This window comes from Neovison vison, chromosome 4 (genome assembly GCF_020171115.1).
Source record: "Neovison vison isolate M4711 chromosome 4, ASM_NN_V1, whole genome shotgun sequence".
Taxonomy (NCBI): Eukaryota; Metazoa; Chordata; class Mammalia; order Carnivora; family Mustelidae; genus Neogale; species Neogale vison.
The window spans coordinates 45,050,758-45,076,535 of record NC_058094.1 but is presented as its reverse complement, the minus strand read 5'-3'; the positions used below and the strand labels follow the sequence as shown (position 1 = coordinate 45,076,535).

The 25,778-nt window shown below is 36.5% G+C and overlaps 1 protein-coding gene across 1 annotated transcript in view; it reads right to left on the bottom strand.

Annotated features, from left to right (window-relative positions):
- Window positions 1–5,991: 5,991 nt before the first annotated feature.
- Window positions 5,992–25,778, bottom strand: part of PIP4P2 (phosphatidylinositol-4,5-bisphosphate 4-phosphatase 2) — a 56,827-nt gene continuing 37,040 nt past the window's right edge. Inside the window, exons 5-7 of the mRNA XM_044245338.1 lie at window positions 21,612–21,664; window positions 8,376–8,466; window positions 5,992–7,567 (exon numbers count right to left, since the gene is read on the bottom strand). Of these exons, the coding sequence (XP_044101273.1) occupies window positions 7,424–7,567; window positions 8,376–8,466; window positions 21,612–21,664 (288 nt within the window). The 3' untranslated portion in view covers window positions 5,992–7,423. The remainder of the gene's footprint in view (window positions 7,568–8,375; window positions 8,467–21,611; window positions 21,665–25,778) is intronic.

Genomic DNA, 25,778 nt, shown 5'->3' with positions numbered 1-25,778 from the left:
TAATTCAGCACTGCAGAAACGTAAGATATGAGGCCCTGCTTGAATAAGTGGTTCAGTACCACGCTCCAGAAGGATGAGTCTTTTATCTCCTAAGGGTAAAAAGAGATACTGAAGGACTTTAGATACGAAAAGATCATATGTACACCTAAGTAACTGCTGAGAATGGTCTGAGGAGAGGGACAGGCAGTAGGTAAAGTGAGAACAGCAGCAGAGGGATTGGTTCATAGACCTTTCCGGTAGCCCAGGCAGTGTGGATGAGAACAAGGAAGGTAGGTCTGCCCATGAAGAAAGAGAAGTGCATGAACTTGAGAGAATAAAGGAGACCTGATGGACTGGAAAGGCTGTGAGAATGAGAAGTGAAAATGGCGATGCCAGTTATTGATGTGGGCAGCCAGATGGGTAGAAATAAGGAAAAGATACTGTGAGTTTCCTGAGGAGTGAGGGACTGGGATGGACCTAGAGTATAGGTGGAGGGAGGGGACCACGGTAAGAATAGGTGAGATAGGGCGCCTGGGTGGCTCAGTGGGTTAAGCCGCTGCCTTCGGCTCAGGTCATGATCTCAGGGTCCTGGGATCGAGTCCCGCATCGGGCTCTCTGCTCAGCAGGGAGCCTGCTTCCCTCTCTCTCTCTGCCTGCCTCTCCATCTACTTGTGATTTCTCTCTGTCAAATAAATAAATAAAGTCTTTAAAAAAAAAATAGGTGAGATAAATCATCTGCTATGAGAGGAAGGGGGTCAACTATGGAAAGTGTGATAAAGGGCTTTAGGATTTTGAAGTTTTCAAGTAGTATCTGTGGGAAATTTGCAGGAGCTGCTGGAGACAGGTCAACAGTGCTGAGGAGCAGGTGAAGGTGAAAATTAAAAATCGGGGGCACCTGGGTATCTCAGTCGGTTAAGCATCTGCCCCGCTGCTCATATTCTCTTTCTCTCTCACTCTCTCTCTCAAATAAATACATAAAGTCTTTTTTAAAAAGGAAATTAAAAATCTGTAGTGGTATTAATCTGTGTGTTTGTGGGATTCATTGGAAATATAGGAGAAGATAAGACTGGAAGATAATTGAGAAACTGGAAGGGCTGAAGGTTATACTCATGAATAGTGGTACGAAGAGAGTGAGGATTTTGTCAGGACAGAGGAGGAGTAGGGCCAGAGAGTGGGTATCTGAGCATGAGTTCAGAGATGGAGTGCTTCTAAGTATGAGCACCCACCGTACAGCTAGAGATGAATAACAGAAGTGGAATGGAAGGTCATTCGACTTGAGGGTATCAAAACTGAGTCCAGACCAGAGTATTAGTCCATTCACATTGACAGTTAAATCAATGACATACGGTAAGAATGAAACCAGGTACTGAAGTCGGCATTGATTATGGGAGAGTGATAAGAGATTTGTAGATGGAAGATGGTAGGTAGAGGTACTTTTTTTTTTTTTAAGGTTTTACTTTTTTTTTTTTTTTTTTTTTTGACACAGAGAGAATCACAAGTAGGCAGAGAGGCAGGCGGGGGCGGAGGTGGGGGGGGAAGCAGGCTCTCCCCGCTGAGCAGAGAGCCAGACCCTGAGATCATGACCTGAGCTGGCTTAACCCACTAAGCCATCCAGGTGCCCCAAGCAGAGGGACTTTTAAAAGAAGGAGTAACACATTGCATAAGCTAAGGAATTCTCTACAAATAGCCTAAACTTACTCTTGCTAAAAGCTTAAAAACTAATGAAAATTTAACACATTTTCTCCATAATTATTTCAATATCCAATATCTTCAGCCAAAGGTATATCTGATGTAGAAATACCTGCAGCAAGACTTTTCAGAAAAATTGATTTCAACACTGGGAACTTCGAGTAGTTCTACAACCAAGCATTAGTACCTATATATATGCATAAGCCACTCTAGGTAAATTTACAAATTTCTTGAGAAGAATGTGTATAATCACTTCCTATTTAGCAAGTTACCTTAGATGAGCTTGTAGATTAAAGATTCTCACCTGTCAATTTACAAACCATACCCACTTTTTAGACCTGTAGCCTCATCTGATACCTTAGTCTGTGGGCCAGTCCCAAAAGAATACAGGCTTTTTATTTTTCTGTTTTTCACATGGTATTCCACCCCAAGTCAAATACATGTATACTTATTCAAACATAAAGAATCTTGGTATTTAATTTGTAACTGAGCATGTAAAGTGATTTTTAAAACAAAAAACCTTTACAGATCCTTTTTAGCACTTTGTGCTATTTAAAATCATTTTAATATTGCTATCACAAGAAAAAGAATTTACATTAAAATTCATTGTATGTCAATTTTCTCGTATTTAATATGTAATATTCCTAGCCAGTTTTGTGACTTTATATTAACTATAAAAAAGAAAATAAATACATGTAATATTTTGTTACATAAAATGCTCTAAAATAAAACTGGATATAATTTCAAATTCATGAAAATATTTAAATAGTATTCTATTCTTTGTGAAATCAATACTGAGGTCAAACATTTTTCAGTTTTCTTTCCACAGATGAGTTATAGACAATGAACAGCAGGGGGCACAAAACTCAAAAGGTTTTCTGTACAAAGCAAAGCACAATAAAACCTCATGCTGTGGAAAGCAGATAAATTTTGAAAGCAGATTGTTTGATTCCAACTGGCTCCATCACATATAACCTGAACGACCTTTAATTATTTAGCCTCCCTGACTGAGCTGCTTCAATGGTAGAGTCATAACTATGACATAGAGATTAAATATTAACAAAGCTGTAAGACAGATCAATAAACACCAGTTTTTTTCGGTGTTTATTATGTGTGTGTGTACACATATATATGTACATGTGCACCAAAACACATCAAATAAGTGCAAATTTAGATTTATTGCAATTTTGAGACAGTGCACATGGAAACAGCTGTAATTTCATAACCTACAAGCAAAGTATCGCTAGATCAAAACTAAAACAAAGCTAAACAAAGGAAATGGCATTATTTACTCCAATAAAAAGCTTTTATATATAAGAAAATGTGAATGCTATTGAAAGTGGACGCAAACTGGTGTGTGCACAGTATAGTGCAGTGTTACTCAAGTATGATCCAGGAAAACCTACATCATCATCTGGGAGTACTTGTTTTGAATGCATACACCTGCGCTACTTAAAACCCAGTTTTTCAGAACGATGAGAGTGACACTTCGATTTCTTCTAGTAAAACAGAAACAAGAATATGTGCTTTTCTAGGGCACCTGTGTAGCTCAATAGATTAAGCATCTGACTTCAACTCGGGTCATGATCACAGGGTCTGGGATTGAGCAGGCTCCCCACTCAGCGGGGAATCTGCTTCTGCCTCTACCTCTGCCCCTCACTTGTGTTCTCCTCTCTCTGGCTCAAATAAATAAGTAAATAAATTTTTAAAAAGAATTATGTGCTTTCTAGGCTTCCTATGGCTATTATACTGCATGCGCTGTGAGGCGAGCACTGTGCCTGACATGGGTTATTGGATCTTCAAAATGACACATGTACTCTCACAAATGACTCACTCAAGAATAACTGAGCGTGGTTCCATTTTTTCCCTCTTTTCTAAGAACTAGACTTTTTTTTTTTTTTTTTTACTACTTTGTATAGCCGGGACCAAAAAAAATTCCTTCCTTTTCCAATTAGTGACTATGGTGTATTCTTTCAAATCACATTTTCCCAGCACTTTCTGTGTTTTGTATCTGTACCAGGCATTGGAAGGAATGCTCTACTTTCAAAAAAAAGCCTGGGTAGGGGTTCCTGGGTGGCTCAGTTGTTAAGCCTCTGCCTTCAGCTCAGGTCACCATCCCAGGGTCCTAGGATCGAGCCCCACATCAAGCTCCCTGTTCAGCAAGGAGTCTGCTTCTCCTTTCCCATTCCCCCTGCTTGTATTCCCTCTCTCATGGTCTCTCTCTTTCTCTGTCAAATGAATCAATCAATCAATCAATCAATCTGGGTATAAACTCTCACAAATTTGGATTTAATTAAAAATTTATGTTAATTCATATAGGACTAAGCTTAAATATATGATATATTAACTCTAAAAAATAAGGTTTTATCAATGAAATGTACTGGTTTGGAGTTAATAAATTTATTTTAAAACTCTTCAAGGAGGGCGCCTGGGTGGCTCAGTGGGTTAAGCCGCTGCCTTCGGCTCAGGTCATGATCTCAGGGTCCTGGGATCGAGTCCCGCATCGGGCTCTCTGCTCAGCAGGGAGCCTGCTTCCTCCTCTCTCTCTGCCTGCCTCTCTGCCTACTTGTGATCTGTCTCTGTCAAATAAATAAATAAAATCTTAAAAAAAAAAAAAGGATGCTAAATGTTTTAAAAATAAAATAAAATAAAACTCTTCAAGGATCTAAATGAAAATGTAACAGACATTGGTAATGATAACCACATAACATTCTTATCTATTCATCAAGAGCAAAACCTAACCTTCCAACTGTTAATCTACCAAAGGGGTTTTTTAAAAGTTACTATTGCCTTTTATCACCCCAAGAGAACTCCTCTTAATATTTAGTGTTTAATTTTCCTTAGTTTTTTTAACACATACACGTAAAATCGTTTTCTTCAAAAAGTGAATAACACTGTACATTTTGATTTGTAATATGATTTTGTCGCAATATTTTGTGAACCATTGCCAATTCAGTTAGATGAGAGATTTCAACATCTTGTTAATGCCTACTTACTATTTTATGTTATGAGTATACCATAATTTATTTCACCCATCTCCTATTGCTTAATTTATGGACTTCTTAGTTTCAATCCCTATTATAAGCAAAAAAGTGATAAACATATTGTACAAATCTATTTGTTCTTGTATCCAGAACACCTTTAGAATAAATTCATAGTGATGGAATTACTGTCAAAGATTGTGTGTTTGTGTGTGTGCTTTCTCATATCTTCAGAATTACAAGGATTAATCACTCTTTTTCATTCTTTGTTAATATGGTAGATAAAAAATAGTATTTTTACTGTTTTAACTTACCTTCTTTAATTATTAATAAATTGAAAAGAAGTTCATGCTTTTACTTATCATATTTCTTCTTAATGAATTGCTTCTTCATGCCTTTAGTTCCTTCCCATATTAAAAAGATTAACTTTCTACTATTTTGGAAATACAGTTTATCTTTTGGCTTTGTTTATGTTTTTTTCACACAGAAGTTTTTTTTTTTTCTTTTTATCATATAATCTATCAATCCTTTTGTTTGATTTCTGCTTTGGGGTTTTACTTAGAAAGTTTTCCTTAACACAAGATTATATTATATATTATATTCATTCACCTATATATTCTGTAACAAAATATAAAGCCCAAACCCAAAGTATAAAATTTTTTTTTATTTTTTATTTGACAGAAAGAGATCACAAGTAGGCAGAGAGGCAGGCAGAGAGAGAGGGAGAAGCAGGCTCCCTGCAGACAGCCCGATGTGGGGCTCGAGCCCAGGACCCTGAGATCATGACTTGAGCCAAAGGCAGAGGCCTAACCCACTGAGCCACCCACATGCCCCCCAAAGTATAAAAATTTAACATACCAATTCATTTAACCATTTATTCATTGATGCAACAAATATCTATGAACACAAATGCACTATGCACTGTTCTGAATGCTGAAGATAAAGCAATGAGCAAGACCACCAAAGTTCCTGCTATCATGGAATTACAGTCCAAAAGGAAAATGATCATGCAGCATATAATTTAATGTGAGATTTCAAATTTATGGGAAAGGAATGGGAGGATTAATGGGATTATTCTATATACGATGCGGTTACAACTAGCTGACCATTAAGAAAAGAAATAAATTAGATTTTTATTTCATACCTTACATCAAAAGTATTGTAAGTAGATTTAAAATTTATACTTTTAAAATGAAACCATGAAAATACTAGAAAAAAACATAAATGAGTATTATATAAAGTAACATTAGACATGTTCTTAAACATGAAAACTCCTTTAGAGTAATAACTTTAGGCATTTTGGAAACACCATCTTATTTTTAAAAAAAGGAATATAACAAGGTAGTTTTGAACAATAATCTTTATTAGTGTATTTTCAAAGGTACACATAATCCTGAGCTACTGCATTTAGACATTTATCATTTACTCTTTGAAGTTTACATGTATTTTGCTCCAAATTCTCTGATGAGTACATTTTTATACTAGTCAGGAACATAAATAATTTAAATTATTATTCTTATCTGTGGAAGAGCCAATTAATTTACTCATTATCTCTTTATCTTAATTCTACTACATTAAAGGCTTTAGAACATTATTTCTCAATTAAGCAATTTCTTTTTCAAAACTGCAAAGATGGGCAGTGTGAGAGCTGATTACTCAAATCTTGTGAATTCTTAGAAAACTATGCTGCTTTTTGTCTTTGATCTACTTTCTTGAATAAACTGGGTAACCATCAGACCAGCTATATTTGAGAAGATAAGAGTAACTACCTCTAACCTCAACATTTTAGCTAGTGTAAAATGTCATAGGTTCTCTTCTCATATAAGTAGTCCATAATTAGCCCAATAAGAAAATCTACCATGATCTAATGAAAAGGGGGGCAATCCAGTGTAAATATATCTTTGTTTAAATGGTTAAGTATTATAAAACATGTTATGTGAAATACTTCCTCCAAGATCTATAAAGGAATACATACATAATCAGCTGATTAACATTAAACTTCATAAATCTAGACCAGAACACTTAGAATTAGTAAATAAAAAAGCAGACAAAAATGAAAGACAAAAGTCCTGTGATCTTTGAGAAAAAACGTTTATCCAACATTATCTCCAACTGTGGACAAATAAATATTTTCATTCTTGTATTTTAAATTACTACCAAAATATTGTATCTTTCTACAAACAACAAAAAACAAGCATACAGTATCTAGAAATGATTTTTATCTGACAAGAATGTCAAGTCTTTGAAGGTACACTCAATTTTTTTTTTTTCCTGAATAAGGTCACTATGATCTTAGGTTAAAGTTACAGTAAGCAGTTCAAGCAAAATGCATATTGCTTAGATTTTAAAGCAAGCAATTTTGATACTGTTTAATTAAAATGAGAGTATAAATGTGAAGCTATTGTAGAAACATTTATAAACACTCCTTGGGAATACTCACAGATCGGCAAGTAATGGAATAACTGATTTAAAAATAACGGAAGGGTGATGTTATATGTAATGTTTGGTGACAAATCCAAAAATATCTTTAAGACATGTAAAAGAACATGAAGACAGTTTTATTATTCAGAGCTTGAAAACCTAGCAGCAAAACAAACTATTTGCATATAATGTAGTGCAATGAGCATTTTGTTCATAAAATACTCCCCAAGTCTTGAAACTTTATGCAGAAACCAGAAATGGAATCCATTAGGGTGAATGATTCAAATATGTCCAGAGTAGCTTATCAAGAACTGCTAGATACTCTCACCTGCATCACTGAATTATAAGCAAGCTTATGCAAAACTCTGCTCTGGGTAACTCACTCTTATGGCTCCCCAGTAACAAGCTCGGATAAGGCAGATCAAACCTAAAAGATAAGCAATCGCCCAAGAAACATAGGTTGCGTGAAATCGCCTTGCAAAATCTTGGGTGCCAACCTAAAATAGAAAGCAATACAATAACAAAAGATTAAAAACTTCAAGCAAATATTTGCTTAAAGAGCCTGTGTGGGCTTACAAGTGATTTTGATAAAATATATCCCTGAGGCCACAATATTCCTATGAAATATGAGTTGATGAATTTGTTGATTATCATTGACAGAGTAAAATTTAGCAGGACAATACGGCTAGTTATATTAACTACAAACTTTATGAAATAAACAAAAAAGCCCACTTGAACATGTTATTTCTATAAGTAACTAAATTGTCACCTAAACTCCTTCGTGTTATACGACACGATAGAGTGTTCCTAACAATATGGGACCAGGTAGGACAAAGGAGAATGGGAAGTAAATGGTACCAAAAAAAGATCAGTAACTCCTCCTCCTGGGAGAAAATAATCCCCAGTGTCAACCACTTAGCTTCAGTCGCCTCTAAAAATAAACCATCCCCATAATGATAATAAATCTGTGCTTAACTTGAATAAAGAGAAAGGTTTTTCAGAACTCCATAGTTGACCACTGCTTTTACTTTGCTATGGCACTAAATAAAAACAATGGATTTTTGCTAAATGGATGGTAAAGTCCCCAAGGTCAAGGACCTTGAGAGGAGTCCCAAAACACCTTTGAACTCCATTAAATACGGGTGCATGGACTGGGCTTCTGATTGCCCACAGTCGTAGAGAAGCTTCTGGGATGCCAGGGAGGCAGGCTCTTGGGGGATCACTGAAGTTTGTCTCAGGCCTCATCACTTACTACTGATAAAGGTGAGAATAAAGAATTCTAACAGTGAATAGAGTAATACTCACAGTTAATCCGACTCCAATGAAAATACAAATCATTCCAATGGTAATATAGGCACAGCAGCGTCTTCGGGGAAGTGCGCTACCCACTGAGGAACTGCAAAATCATGAGCAAAAGAGAGCATTATTTCCATGCAGTTTCTCCCTTTCATCCTTGGGAATACTTTTCTATGGCTCTAGTGACACATGTACTTCTGTTTATTCCTTCAATTTGAGAGACAAGAACATGCATAAAAATGCCATTTTTAATGAGCTAATATAATCATAAATGGTAAATTATATTACAGTGGCTTTAACCAAAGTTCAAGCCTTGGTTATTGACAGTATCCACAAAAGAACTACTGTGGTCAATAATGATCTTCCAATATAAAAATACATCTCAAAAAATGTATTCTAGGATGGAAAATATGTACTAGCTTACAAACAGTGCTTGATTTTTTTGCAGTTTTAACAGTATATGTTTACTGTAGAAAATTTGGAAAATAGAATAAAAAATAAAAAGGACAAAATTACCTATAATCCCACTACCATAAATAATTGACATATTTTCCTCCAGCCAATTTTTTTTTTGGTAATTTACCAACATAGTATAAGCATTTTCTGTGTCATTAAATGTTTTCAAATTGGAATTCCAATGGATGAATACAACAGAATTTAGTCAATATCCTACTTCTGGACACAGAATTTTCACTACTATAAACCAGGTAAACATCAATTAAAAACATCTGCTTAGTTTTCTTAAGATAAATTTTTAGAATTAGAATTATAATATTCAAGAGATTAACTTTTCAAAATCTGTTAATACATACTGCAAGAATCTATGGGAAATTCATAAAATCATATACTGTTATCATGCTTCTCAAGTGAAGTTTTAAATCCAGTAGTTTTTAGTCATTTACACTTTTAAGTTTTGTAACTTTCAAAAGGGTGTAAGTAGAGCAGAGATCACCCACCCAAATTAGCACTTTCTTCTTTTCCTAAGCATATATACATAAATACATCATATAGGAGGCACTGTATTAGTGAATGAGATAATGAAGTATCTGATTTGCTTTTCTATGGCCAATCAACATCACAGCTAGCACACAGTAATTGCTCAAGGAATGTATGCTGAATAAATGGAATACAGAAATGCATTACTTACTAGGCATAGTTTGGAAATGTATTATTCCACAGAGGTTAATTTTGCATAAATTAAAAATGGTTTCCTTTAAGCTCCAAATCTTTTTTAAAAAACTGCTGAATGATGTTTCAAATATATATATATACATATATATATACATATATACATATACATATATATACATATACATATATACATATATATGTGTGTGTACTGTACATATATATATATGTATATATATATATTCCTAAATTGTTAACCTGAAACATAAACATCTGGGTAACCTGGGGTCATCAATATAGTGTACAGCTTGCTGTGTGGAGTCACCAAGACATAAGATTCATTGCCTTTATAGTTAGCCTTAGACTACTTTTAATTTTAATTCTTATGCAGGCATTTGGTGATGTTCCCTGCCTTTATACCTCACCACTGGCTGTCGTTTCTCACTTATTTACCTATGTATCTGCTAATACAGATAATTAATCTGCTATGGATTACAAGACAAGTCAGTTTATTAGAATTATATATTAAGTAAGTCAAAAGGTCCTAAATGAATTTTGGAGCCACTTTTCTGTGAGCCAAAGAATCCACGTTAGTACATTAATTTCAGTGCATGAATTCTCCTTAGAAAACCCATGCCCAGTTTTCATCATCCAGCTTACACAATCGCTACCTCTGGGAAGTCTTCCCAGAAAAGAAATAACCTATTGTTACTCTACAACTCAACTGGGACAAATGAGCAACAAGCACCTACTGCATCGATTAGGAAATCTCGTGGTGTCTGTATGCAGAATGTAGTACTGTTCTGCATGTGCTAAACCTCTGTATGTATATGAATACATACGAAACGATGCTTCTGTGACCTGCTCTTTTTTGTTTGCTTTACACTCTACATGAGACTCTTCCATACTTCTATGAGGAGATCACACTTATTCATTTTCACAACTATCTTCCGTTATACGAAAGCACCAGTTTACTCATTCTCCCTGTCAATGGACAGGACAGTCAAGGGGTTTATTGCCTTGATTTTTGGCTACTATAAGAAAGCTGTTTTGAACACTTCTTTATGTCTCCTATGAACATATGCAGGAATTTCTCGAACATATTCTTAGAACAGAATAGCTGGGTTGTACTGGAGACATATCTTCAACTTTAATAAATGCTAAATTTATACCCTCACTGTCTTGATATGAGAGCTTCCAATGTTCCACCCACACCGACACTTCAACACTCGGTATTGTTTTCATGCTTGACAATTTCATGGGTGTGAATGGTATTTTGCTGTGGTTTTAACATGACTTCGGGCAAGACTGAACATCTTTTCAAATGCTAGTTGACTACTGGTTTTCTTTATTAATTGTTTGTTCATATTATTATCGCTTTGTTTTGAGCTCTTTAGCTTACTGACTCACAGGTGATATTTACACAGTCTGCATACTATTCCAGGAAGCTATCTATTCTATTTATATCTTCTTTTAGTCTGTGGGTTTGTTTTTTAAAATCAAGATTAACCTTTACCTAAAAACCAAACAAGAGCCATTACTAAACAAATAGTTTTAAAATATTATGAAAATCCATGAAAAGAAGACTCGGCATCGGTTCTAAACCTGAAAAAGCACACTTTAGAAAGACTATTAATTCTACACTCCTGCCAAATGATGACCTTAAAGTGCCAAACACAAAAAAATCTCTTAGGACCATTTTCCCAATAGGTAATTTGTCCCTAACTTGGCCCCTCCCTTCTCTAACTATACACAGAGTCCTGCTGAAAGTATGCAGTTTTAGCTGACTTTACAATAGAATGTAACAATGAAAACAGGTTCTTGATATTGACAATGTTACCAAGGGTTTTTTGTCCTTGTTGTTGTTGTTTTAAATCCAACAGTTGGTCACAAAGGTAAAGTATTACCAAGGCTCTTTTGTTGTTTCTTGATCATGTCTGACTCATCCAACCTTCAAGCACATGCAAGGGTCAATAGTTTTCAAGCAGCAGAAGCCTGAGGCCACTTAAGAAATAGGATTGTAGGGCACCTGGGTGGCTCAGTGGGTTAAAGCCTCTGCCTTCTGCTCAGGTCATGATCCCAGGACCCTGGGATCAAGCCCGGAATCCAGCCCCACATCCGGCTCTCTGCTCAGCAGGGAGCCAGCTCCCCTTCCTTTCTCTCTGCCTGCCTCTCTGCCTACTTGTGATCTCTGTTTGTCAAATAAATAAATAAAATCTTTTAGAAAGTAAGAAAGGAAGGAAGGAAGGAAAGAAGGAAGAAAGAAGTAGGACTGTGAGGTGAATCCATCTGGGTAAGAACTTTATCCTGCCACTTAGGGGAGGAGTGGGGGTGGGTACCACATGCAGGTGGATGTCGTTCCAGCAGGGGGAGCTAGTAATCCGGATAGAGGTAGTCTGCTCCTGACCCTTTACAAAGCTCCTTCCTTCATATGATATACATTTTAGTGAGTTCATAGATTGTCTCAAAACCACGGTTCACAGAGTGTGCCAATAACTGAGAAAATTCTTGGTTCTTAAAAATTTTTAAACTACACCCACTAGGAATCTTGCAAACAGTGGGGTGAAAACCGTGACAGCAGTTTCAGCTCTGATGGCACAAAGATGCTACTGTCACTGAGGATTCTAGCCTGTGGTTTTAAAAATTCATTTTAAATAACATCTTCTGATAACTGAAGTGAGTTTTTATTCACAAAATCTATATAATGTAAGGTAATTCTAATACAGTAAAACTTATTAACATTTCCCTTTCAGGTTTGTACTTTCTTCTGCCTTGTGTAGGAAATTCTTTCCTACCTGTTATAAAAATATTTTTAAAATCTTCTAAAAATATTAGATTTTACCTTTTCATATTTCTGTCTTGATCCACAAAGGCACAGTCCTTATAATTCTCAATTTTTATTTTACTTATTTTGAAGTCATATTATGTGGTGCACACAAATCCAGAATTTATGTGTGGTTTTTTTTTTTAATTCACTCATTCATTCATTCATTTTAAAGTAAGTTCCATGCTCAGAGTAGATCTTGAACTCATGACCCTGAGGTCACATGCTCTACTGACTGAGCCAGCCAGGTGCCCCTAGAGTTTATGTTTTTGATGAAGTGACCATAATAATAACTCTTTTTACTCTAAAGCATATGAGATACTTAAGGTACCTACTAAAATGCTATAAGAGACATCCAGAATACAGTGGCTTAAACAGTTTATTTCACAGGTAACCTGGGTGGCTCAGTCGGTTTAGCATCTGCCTTCTGCTCAGGTCGTAATTCAGGGTTCTGGGATTAAGCCCCTCTTCGGGATCCCTGCTCCACACAGAGCCTGCTTCTTCCCTCCCCCTCTGCCTGCTGTTCCTCCTGCCTGTGATCTCTTTCCTCTCTCTCTCTCTCTCTGCCAAGTAAATAAAAAAATTTTAAAAGTTTATTTCTCTTACATATGAGAATTCAAAGGTAAATGTACACCTTAGGTTTGGTAGACTGCTCTGTTCTGTGATTTAACTGCTATTGCCAGACAACACAGGTGACGAATCTCCTGCCGCAGATGCCTTTTCCAGCCCAATGGAAGAGGGGAGAGAAAATTAAGACAAGTTTTGCCTTGGGGCGCCTGGGTGGCTCAGTGGGTAAAAGAAAAGTTTTGCCTTAACTGAAACACATGACTACGAACTTCCTCAAGAGAGGCTTGAAAATGGAGTTAGCTGAGTGGCCAGTCAGACTCTGAAAAGTTCTTCTGGTACAAGGAAGAAGAGGAGAGCAATCTGCTCTTTTAATTAATATTAATATTATTATTTTTATGTTGGTTAGTGTTTGTATGGGATCTTTCCTTTGGTGAAGGTTTTGTGATTTGATCTTTTTCCCATTTTTTACTCTCATCCTATGCTCTCGTATTTCACGAGTTTATTCTTCAAACTGCACAAAGACGGACCTCAGTCTAGTCTGATAATTTGTAGCAAGCCCTGCTGACAGTTTCTGTCTAATTACACTATTCTGAAAGCTGATATATATATATGGATTATTTCTGCTCTCTTATATTCACTTTCTGTAGTTTCTGTATTTCCTATGATTTTCCACCCTCTTTTCTGGACTTCTTGTGGATTGACTATAATTCTATTAATTTCCATTTTCCACCTACTATTTAGAAAGTTTTACAATTTATTTGTACTAATTTAGCAGTGACATGTAAAATTTAACATACATAACATTTAAAATCTAAAATTGTAAATCTACCCTCCCAATAAAAATAGGAATTTTAGAGAGCTTTAACTTCAAATATTCTGCTCCCATCTTATATGCTCTTGTTCTGCAATATTTCAATTCTGTTATATTTTTATTTCTCCAAATTCATTGGCATTAATATTATCATTACTGTTATTTTTGCTATTTAATACAATGATCCTGATGACTATTTACAAGATTACTTTTTATTCTTGCCTTGTAGAAATTTCTTCTGGGATATTTTTCTATTTTCCCTAATTCATCCTTTAGTAGTTTCTTTGGTAAGGGTATCAAAATGGTAAATGTTCTCGACTTATTACTGTTGTTTGTGGTTCATTGGTCTGCATTTGAAAGCACTTTTGTTCTGCCTTCATTATTCTACTATGGCTTAGATTGGTTTATAATACCAGTTTGACAGTTAATTTCCCTTAATCCTTTTAAGTATTTTTATATTTATCTTTTGGGTTCCATTGTTGCTGTTAAGATGTTTGTTGACAGAACTCTTATCATTTTTCATAGTTAAAAAGTCTGTTTTGGGGAGCCTGGCTGGTTCAGTAGGTGGAGCTTGCGACTCTTGGTGTCTGGGTCTTGAGTTTGAGCCCCACACTGAGAGTGGAAATTACTTAAAAATTTTTTTCTGTTAGAAAAAAATCCGTCTTTTCTCTCTCTGCTTTTGGTATCTTCTCTTCATCGTAGGTTTCCTGCAATTTCGCTACAATGCATTTGCTTATTTTGAACGGATTTCACTGCTCTTTTTGAATCTAAGGGTTTGTATCTTTCATAGATCTGAAAATCCTTAGGGATTAACTCTTCAAATGCCCCATCTCATTCTTTGCTTTTGCCGTCTAGATCAGATATATTTCAGCTGCTCTCATACATATTTGTCGCAACACTACTCCCACCTGTGTGCCCCTGACGGATTCTGGGTAATTTACCTACATCTCTCTTCTAATCCACAACTTCAGTTTTCGGCTTCATCTGCTGCTTTGTATTTGCATTGTAATTTCTGTAAGTTTTATTGTTGCTTTTAAAATCTATCTGGTTATTGTTTTTGCTAAGTAAATGTGTTATTTTGAGACAACTGCAGACTCATGAATAATACAGAGAGATCTCATATTTTTTTTTATGCAATTTCTCCAATGGTAACCTCTGGCAAACTCTACAGTACAGTATTATAACCAGGATATTGGCACTGATACAATCCACTGATAGTCAGATTTCTTGCTTTACTTATACTCATTTGTGTATGTGTGTATTTAATTCTACACAATCTTATCATATGTGTAGTTTTAAGTATCCATCAGCACTGTCAAATACAAAACAGTTCCAACACTATAAGGATGCTTTTATAACCACACTTACATCCCTCCCACCTGCCTACCCTCTGCACCCACCACATTATCACTAATATGTTCTCTATTTCCACAATTTCGCCATTTCAAAATGTTACATAAATGGGATCCTACTGTAGGCAACCTCATGGCACTTTTTTTTTTTTTTCACTCAGCCTACATTCATCCAAGCTGTTGCATATGTCAATAGCTCATTCCTTTCATTGCAGAGGTAGTATTTCAAGGTATGGAAGTACCACGGTTTGTTTAACCATTCACTCATGGAAGAACATTTGGGTTATTTCCAGTTTGGGTCTATTAAGAATAAAGTTGCTATGAAAATTTGTGTACAGTTTCTTGTGTGTGCCTGGTCATTTTTTAAAATTTAAATTCAATTAGCCAACATATCATACATCATTAGTTTCAGATGTAGCATTCAATAATTCATCAGTTGTGTATAACACCCAGTGCTTATCACTTCATGATCCCTCTTTAATGCCCATCACCCAGTTGTCCCATCTGCCCATCGACCTCTCCTTCCTCAACCCTCAGTTTGTTTCCCAGAATCAAAGAGTCTCTAGTTTTACCTGTTTTCTCATTTCTGTTTTTTTAAAATATTTTACACATGGCTACAGCATATTCTGTATCTAATAATTATATCTGAAGTCCTTGGGAATCTAATTATACTGTTTGTTTCTGATGCTGATTCTGCTTATAGTACCTTGTTTCCTCATGTGGTTGGCAATTTTTGTTGAGAATTTATTTTGGCAGTTCTTAATATAAAAAATTTGTAAGAATGGTTTGGGGTGGCTTCATCACAGAGAATTTTCATTTGCTTTTCCCAGGCTCCCTAGAATGATACAAACCCTAAACCACTTTAAATTGCTTTCGGAGGGGCGCCTGGGTGGCTCAGTGGGTTAAAGCCTCTGCCTTCGGCTCGGGTCATGATCCCAGGGTCCTGGGATTGAGCCCTGAGTTGGGCTCTCTGCTTCACAGGGAGCCTGCTTCCTCCCCCTCTCTCTCTGCCTGCCTCTCTGCCTACTTGTGATCTCGGTCTGTCAAATAAATAAAATCTTAACACACACACACACATACACACACACACACATACACACACACGGAAGATTAGTTGGCAGAGCGTAAGGAAAATGGATATGTGGGTTCAAAGTGCCTATGGACACCCAGGTTGAAATAACAATACGGAAAATAGTGAAAACAGATTGCATATTTATATCTGAAGAGATCTGGGGTGATTTAGTGGCATATTGGTCAAGATTTAATGGCATATATATGACAGAGGAAACTATGAGAAAACCAAGACCTAGTGTGGTCAAGTTGCAACCCTGAAGAATTGCAATATTTAACTACTTGGAAGAGAAAGTGAAGTCAACAAAGGAAATATCAAAGGAATGTTCTCAGACGTGGAAAGAAAGAAGGAGAAAGTGGTACCTAGAAACCAAGAAAAGAACAAATTTTAAGGAAAAAACCGGGATGATCAACAGAACCAAATACTACAGAGAAAAGCAGAATCAGAGGAATGATCAGATCTATTAGAATCTGCAATTGGGGGACGCCTGGGTGGCTCAGTTGGTTAAGCAGCTGCCTTCGGCTCAGGTCATGATCCCGGCATCCTGGGATGGAGTCCCACATCCGGCTCCTTGCTCAGCAGGGAGCCTGCTTCTCCCTCTGCCTCTGCCTGCCATTCTGTCTGCCTGTGCTCCCTCTCTCTCCCTCTGACAAATAAATAAAATCTTAAAAAAAAAAAAAAAGAATCTGCAATTGGGATGTGAATTTTGTCAAAGCGAATTCCTCACCCCCTAGTGGAGCTGATGGCTAACTGCACTTCACCAAAGACAGAATGGGTGCCATTATCAAACGGAAGGATAAGCACGGAAAGGGAGAGAACTGCCTCCATCTGAGAAGAGAAAATGAAGTACGTGAAGACACAGGCAGCAGATAGCCAGGCAGCGTGAAGACGAAGGAGTTCATGGATAGCCTCAGTCCTATCAGGAGTGGGAAGGCAAGTCGTCTGCTGAGGCTGAGTGAGTTATGTAGAAGGTTGGGAGTTTAAGAGGAACAGTAAATTTCTAGAGATAATTGCTTAGGAGAATGGGAGAGGGAACTAATCAGAGACCCTTCAAAATGGAGTATCAAGCAAGGGTTTCACTGTGTAAAGCTACACATTTGGAAAGAGATAACCAATACAGAATTCTTTTCAGATGTCAGTTACTCGGTAAAGGAAGGGAGAAGCAGTGGCCATACTTATCCAAGATTGGTGGTTTGAAGAGTGGAGGGATATGAATTTCAAGGGATGCTAGTCAATCTAGCAAACCTAGAGTCTCTTTATATCTAATATGTTCAAACTGAGTTTAGCATCTGTCTGCCAGACATAGTTCTTCTAAATGCTATCTTAGTAAATAGTTCTATAGCCTCTCAGATGTAAAGTCATCCTCTACCCCCAATCTCTCTCATACCTTCACATTCAATCCTATCTATTCTGTTTCCTTAACATCACATCTACACTTTGACTCCACTGTACCTCAGTACTGATAGCTCCTTCTACAAGGAACCATCCTGCATTCTTTTTTTGCATCATTCACACTCATCTTTAATAACTTACTTCATATGCCACCTCCCAACCAGAAGCCTTCTCTCAAGTTGCCTTTCCCTCCAATCTGGGTTAGAGGCTCTTGAAAGCAGAAAATGATAGGTGAACCTCTTTCAAAGGATTTGAAACTTTATTCTAGTTGACTCTTCTCTTCCTTATACCCACAAGAATCAGTTCCCTGAAGACAAGGTTATACCTTTTATTTTAAGCACCTAGTACCTAGCACAGGACTACTTACTCAATTCATAAATAATTATAAAAGAAAGCACTAAAAACCAAAATAAGAGAAAGTAAGAGCCCACTATTGTTTAAAATGTCAGGAGATGACCCACAAAGGAGGACGTCAGTGATACAGAGAAATGATAGCCAATAATAACTCTCATGGATTAAACTGCCATCTTTACCAGTCTTAGGTCTTTATAATAATACAGTCCAAGTACTACTTCAGAACACTAGGACTACAACTCCCCTTCTGCAGTGGCCACAAGCCACCCACTGAAAGAGCAACCTCACCTTTAGCTCCAATGGAAAAAGACTGATAGGAAAAAAAATGCTTTTGGTCTCTGGATCCACTGGGGGATGCTTTCCTACACATGTTTTGGGATGGTTTCATAGTAATGATTTAGTAACCCCTTTAACATAACATAGCTTTAGGATACTTTATACTTGTGTTTAAAAAAAAAAAAAGAAAAGAAATAAAATTTCTGGGTGGCACAGGGTTAAGCATCTCTCACTTTCCAGCTCATGATCTTAGGGTCATGGGATCAAGCTCCACTTCCGGCTCCATGCTCAGTGGGAAGTCTGCTTAGGATTCTCTCTTCCCCTCTTACAGCCTCTCCCCCTGCATTCACATTCTCTGTCTCACTCTCTCAAATAAATCTATTAAGAAAATTTTTTTTTAATTTTTTTTATTTTTAATTATTTGACAGACAGAGATCACAAGTAGGCAGAGAGGCAGGCAGAGAGAGAGAGGGGGAAGCAGGCTCCCCACTGAGCAGAGAGCCCGACGAAGGGCTCGATCCCAGGACCCTGGGATCATGACCTGGGCCGAAGGCAGTGGCTTAACCCACTGAGCCACCCAGGTGCCCCTATTAAGAAAATTTTTAAAAGTAAAAGAAGTAAGATTCCTTGGACTCTTATCTCAACAGATGACTCATCATTTTGTTATGAAGAAGAACCTTCAAAGGGAAAACAAATGTAGATACAAGCCATGAGTTTCATGTGATAACAGTATCTTTAGTCAAATAAGTAACGGATGCCCTGAACCCTCCCATGTTTAGCATGTGATTCCATTTCCACCTTTGGGTACTCACAATCCCCTCTTGGGAACAGCCGGGGCCAGGAGACTGGGTCACCTATGAGGTGATTCCAATTCCATAAAAGTCCCTTTAAGAATGATTTTAAGCTGACTTATTCCATGTGCATTTCTATGCAAGTTGTTCCTTAAGTAATTGATATAAATTCTTAACATTAATACACTGTCTTGTGATTTTTTTTTAAAGATTTTATTTATTTATTTGACAGATAGAAATCACAAGCAGGCAGAGAGGCAGGCAGAGAGAGAAGAAGGGAGGGAAGCAGGTTCCCTGCTGAGCAGAGAGCCTGACGTGGGGCTCGATCCCAGGACTCTGGGATCACGACCTGAGCTGAAGACAGAGGCTTTAACCCACTGAGCCACCCAGGTGCCCTGTCTTGTGATATTTTAACCAATTATAGACTATCTAGACATTCAACTCTTCTTTATTATTAGCGAAACATTGCCACTGTTCTAAAACAATGACGCAAGCAAATCACGTAGGCAAAATCCTTAACCTCTCTAACAGTTCCTCATCTGTAAAATGAGGGTTGTAATTCCTGCATTCCAGGATTGCTGGAAGGATTACAGCTAATACATCTCTGTAGAGAAAGGAACCATCACTGTGCTTAGCATACAATCTACTAATCACAGGAACTTTTTGCTATTTCCCGTGGAATTTTTATTTATTTATTTACTTATTTTCCCTTTTTTTAAGATTTTTTTTTTTTTAGAGAGGGAGAGAGAGCACACACTAGCATGTGCATGCATGCAGAGGAAGGGGCAGAGGGAGAGGCAGCGAAGCCCAAGCCCACTCCGTGCTAAGCAGGGCCTCCCACTGGGTTTGACCTCACAACCCCTGAGATCATGACCTGAGCTGAAACTGAGAGTCAGATGCTTAATGGACTGAGCCACGCAGGTGCCCCCTTCCATAGAATTTTTATCCCAATTTAATGTTCTTATGAAGATAACTGCCATTTATTTTTTTTCATTTTTGTGAAAATATAGCTAACACACAGAAATATTTATCATTCACATAGATATTCACATATTTATGTGGGGGAGTGTCTCTCAAGTATCTATTTTTCTGTATATTATTTGGGGTTATCCACCTAGCTTCTCCATACAGACTTGTACTGAATTCAACAAGGTTAAGAATTCAGTTGGTTAATTTCACAAATAAATTAAAAGGAAATGTCTGTTCCTCTGAAGCTAGAAATATGCTGTAAATAAGTTACTCTTATAAGGCTAGATTTGGTTGGAATTAGATCTAGCAGAGATAAAAGGAGAGATTTTGTTACATATACTCTACTCAGATACTTTTCAATTCCTTTCTCCTAGAGATCATTCTTAGGATTTCCTCAAAATAGGTAAGGTGTTTATATCATACTAAGGACCACACCAATTAAACTATGAACTCATATTTTCAGTTTTTAAAAGCTGAACTGTCAAAACATTGCAGTTAAATTTCCTTACTAAGTTACAATTCACACAAATAAGTGGAGAACAATAATCGCTAAATTAAAATTTTATCAACATAAATACTGTACAGAAAGAGTTAATAGATAGCAGGCCTGGGATAGCTACCCTTAGAAAGGCCTGCTTTCAGGATTGACCTTGGCTGGCATCTGTGAACTTAAATAAAACGTTCCCACAATTACCTACCTGATAGGAGTGGATCACTGTGCCCAAATTGTCCATGCAAACAATATGATTTATGCTGAATACCTGCTTTCCTTCTGAGAGTTTAGAAATTTGATACGTGCTATGCAGGAGATGCCTTGTGACCAACTCCAATAAAAACCTTGGTCACAGTCTCTAATGAGCTTCTCCAGTAGATAATTTTCACCTGTGTTGTAACAATTCCCTGGTGGAGGAATTAAGCCCTCCTGTGTGACTCTATAGGAGGCGACTCTTGGAAACTAGCACCTGGTGCCTTCCAGACTTTGTCCCATGTGCCCTTTTTTTTTTTTTTTTTTTCTGATTTTGCTTTGTATAATAAATCATAGCTATGAGTACAAATAAATACGAATTCTGATTAATCCTCCTAGAAAATCACAGAATCCTGGGGTAATCTGGGAACCCCCCAACAGAGCTGCCATAAAATATCTTTAATCAAAATATCTTCTATTTTTTCCCATATTTATATTGCCTTTTGTTAATTTCCTTAGGTACACTACTTGGGAATAGAGAAAAACATACTGAATAGTTAAGACAGGCAAATAATTATATACACTTTGCTATCAGAGAATAATCTCACTGGACAAGACATGAAAAAAGTTAACAACTATCTAATTACAAACCTGCAAACATTTGGTATTTTTCTTAGATTACAGCCCATCTTTTAAATATAAATTTTAGATTATTTGCATAGATTATAACCTCTTAGAACATTTATAAATCCTCACCAGGTTACTGATAATTTTAGTAATTTCTTCTTAGAAATTGATTTTCCTTTGGAGAGTAATAATCAAGCCCAATCATTTTCATTTCAAAATGGAATATATTAATCAGTTAAAAGACACTTTTTTTTTTTAGTTTTGGAAGCATAAATATATTAAACATGTATTCATGTCTTGTATGTCTTCAAATCAAAATCTACCAACGTGAGAATTCTGCTCTTTAAACTGTTCTCAAGTACCTCCCAGTAGCATTTCCAGTGGTAGGGAAACTTACATTTTTTTGCAGTGTGGGCATTTTGCCAGAGTGTTGAACCTCAGTTCCATCCACTGTAAATAAAAAGAAAAGATTGAAAAGAAAAACAACTGAAAACTATCCAATCTGATAAAATATTTTTTTTAGTTCAAATGTTACCAGGGATCACAGCAGAAATAACCCCCTTCTCAGGGTTATAGGAGCTTTTCCCTTCAACACTTCTTCCACTCCCTTAAAATAAAGTTTGGGATTCTCCTCTGCAACAGTTCCCATGACTTGCCCAAGCTTCTGACGCAATCTAGGTTGGCTCTATTAATGAAATCCAAACGTACTGCTGTAATTACTGTCATTTCTTCTAGTCTTAGGTCTCAGTTCATTCTCAAGGAAGGAAAACATATTTCATGGACATTTGAAAACATTTTGCCTTTAAATCTTGAGCACTAAGGGTGCCTGGGTGGTTCAGTCAGTTAAGCGTCTACCTTAGGCTTAGGTCACGATCCCAGGGACCTGGGATGAAGGCCAGAGCTAGGCCCGTTGCTCAGCAGGGCATCTGCTTCTCCCACTCCCTCTGCCCCTACCCTCCACCCCTGCTTGTCTCTCTCACACGCTCTCTCTATTGCAAATAAATAAAATCTTCTTTTAAAAAACCTTGAGGACTAGCCTTTGAAATATATGGATATTTAAATTCATTACTAAAATACAGCTATTTATAATCTAATTACATGGGAAACCCACAAAGTAAATAAACTAAACAAATGAGATATGGAGAGAACTCAAGTTAGGCAGGTCTCTCTGTTTTGTCCTTGCTTATTCTATGTAACAAAAAGATACTCCTAGGGTGCAAATTTTCTTCCCTGTGAATGTAGGTAATAGAATGAACTATCTTCCTTGTTACTGAGATACTTGAAATGGTTTACTGGTAGTGGGTTAAAGTCTTTGAAAGAATATGCCATTTAAATTTAAAGTATCTTAACCATCTTAATCTTAACCACAAAATGTATATTCAAAAGTGCCTTTTTCATCTTCCATTTTGCTTGCTTTTCTATCTTCCTTCTTGCAAAGGTTCTATTTCCTTTAGAGTTTTAGGAGAATTTTTTAAGTACTTCAGTTTTATCATCAAAACAACTTTTCTTTTATTAAAATTAACTTCTGCTTATTTTGATTTGGAATCACTTTGGTCTCTTTCCGTAACTTTCCAATTCTAGGCATAGTAGGGTTTCAATAAATTATACATATCCAAATGTTTTCCACACAATAGAGATTAACTTTTAGAAAGTATTTAATGCATAAGTTTTTTCTTAAATTTTTAACAATTATTAAATTAAAAAAACAAATCTGGGTTTTCCTAGACTCCTCTTTCTTCACTTTCATTTGAAACCTCAAAGGAAGTTAGTTATGCTGCAAATGCTCTCTCAGAGTAGGCACATAGAGTCTCAAGATAAATGAAACTTTACATGAATGTTCACTCTCTTTTCAAAATGATTATTTTTCAACATCTGAGAATGCCAAACCAAGGCTACATTTTTTGTTCAAGCACCAGTAAATCTTGCTTTCATACTCACTTTGTAACAAGTTAACTTATTGCAAAACTTATTCTTAATAGTAAAAATGTCAGAATTAAGGTGCTAAACAAAGATTTCTAGAGTTCTACAGAATATTAAGTGAAGAATCCAGAAATCTTACTGGGCATTTTTTTTTCTTTTCTTTGAGAATGAGAGAGAACATGGGGAAGGGACAGAGGAAGAGAGAAAATCTTAAGCAGGCTCCATACAAGCAGCACAACTCTGAGATCATGACCTGAGCTGAAATCAAGAGTTGGACGCTTAATCACCTGAGCCATCCAGGAACCCCTTTTTTATGTTATTGTAATTCATTTTAGGACAGTTGCTAAACTTATAAAGTCATTTCAAATTTTATTTATAAATAACAAATTTAGGTTGCTCATAGTTAAAAGAACCAAAGTAGTTAAGGAGGCAGTTATGAAACCCTTGAGCAAAGAGGAACTCAAAATCCAAGTTTGAAGCCTACTATGTTGGTATAGGAATTCCAGAATTTTTAATGGTCAACCTAAGGAGATGACTTAGTCCAGTATTACCATTTAATAGTGCTCTTCATTTCAGCACAGATTATGCACGGTAAATTGAATTATAACTAAAAACAGTTAAGACTTTATTATGTAATTAGTAAATTAAATAGCCAGCAACATAACACATTGGGTTTTGTTATCTCCAAGTACTCACTTAAATGCAGCAAACTAAGAAAAGCACCTATTCTTAGAAATAATTTTGTCATACTCTATTCAAGTGATTGCAAATACCTGTGCTTATGAAAGGAAGTTGACTTACTGCTGTTTTTTATCTAAAGCGCAGCCTCTTCTCTCTTAGAATTTTATTGCCACAACTTCAACAGGGGAAAAAGACCAAAATTATCTATTTTCTATCAGGAAGATTAAAGGCAACTTCTCTAAAACACCATCATTTTTAGCGGGGGTCATCCAATATTTGACTTATTTTTAACCATTCTATGTAACAGATAAACTTAGTTTCCCCAAGATACACTTTTTAAATCAATCTTAGAAGGCCATAAGAAAGTTATACTGCTAAAAATGGATCCTTTGATAGTACCCTACTGGATTTTATTTCTTAATGGATACAATAAGTGACTGGTGTCATAGCTTTGAATTATTCACTTTAAAACTATTGCTACTCTCTGCAATCACACCAAACCATATGTCCTGTGTCCAAGTAAGGAAAATCTGACCCTAACTGAAGGTACTACCCAGGCTCACTTGAAAGCAAAGTTTGAATCATCATCGGTGATTCAGGTACATACTGTAGATTGTTTTTATTGGGGTGTGACAACCCCCCAGTCAGATACTTGTTGACAAAGCATCTGGACCTGCCTTTCATCAGCAAGAGAGAACACCTGCCCCAAAATTAAACTCCACTGTTCAGTGTCTTAAGAAACTTTTTCATTTTTCATGCAGGGCTAGCTAAAAACTATGTATTCCCTTTATTCTTCTTTTCTAAGCAATATTCCTTAAAACATTATTCTGGGGGTGCCTGGGTGACTCAGTGGGTTAAAGCCTCTGCCTTCAGCTCAGGTCATGATCCCAGGGTCCTGGGATTGAGCCCTGCTTTGGGCTCTCTGCTCAGCAGGGAGCCTGCTTCCTCCTCTGTCTGTCTACTTGTGATCTCTGTCTGTCAAATAAATAAATAAAATCTTTAAAAAAACAACAACAACATTATTCTGACTAGATGATGTCCTCAAAATAGTTTAGAGGTGAAAAATGTTTGTAGGGGAGCCTGAGTGGCTCAGTCAATTGAGCATGTGACTCTTGGTTTTGGCTCAGGTCCTGGTCTCCAGGTCTTCAGATTGAGTACCACCGCATCAGCTTCTTTTCTGCTCAGTAGGAAGTCTGCTTGGAAATTCTCTCCCTCTGCCCCTCCCAGCTCCCAACATAAATAAATAAACCTTTAAAAAAAAATGTTGTAAATACTACATTAAAACTCTTCTTGGATAGTAAAACTAGCACATTCTAAATGTGCTAAAGAAAAACTGTAAAAAAAAACTGTGTTTAGTTTTTTATTTACCCTAGCATGGAACTCTTTATTCACATAGCACCTATTATTATCCTATAAAATGAGTGTTCTATTGATTGTACTTTGGAAAACACAAATCTGACTTTTCTAAACATCCCCCATGGTTCCAGCCAGCTTGTGAAATAGAATGTGAGCAGTATGAATTCATAGTAAATTTAACTTCAGCATTATAACATTGATACATTAGATGATATTATAAACAGAAGGTTGTTGAGGACACAGTCTATTATATTGTTCTTTTATCTTAAGCCATGGAAATAATTCTCTTTCCGGTCACAGTATTCCAGTAAACCCTCTCTTATGCGATCTTTAAAAAAAAAAAAGAAAATCATGAATACCTTTTAATGGATCATGTTTTCCTCCTTTCATTGACTCTAGAACATGCACAGCTAAAATTCAGACTAATTTTAACAACTGCACAGGATTAAATATTATGCATATTTATATTCTTAAATATGATTTATCCTGTTTTTCTGCCCTGGTTTTCCACTGTTCCTGATTCTTTCATATTTCCTTTCCAATGCCACTGAACTTTATAACTTGTCTCAATTGTTTCTAGGCCTCCTAAGGCAAGGCTGAAACAAGG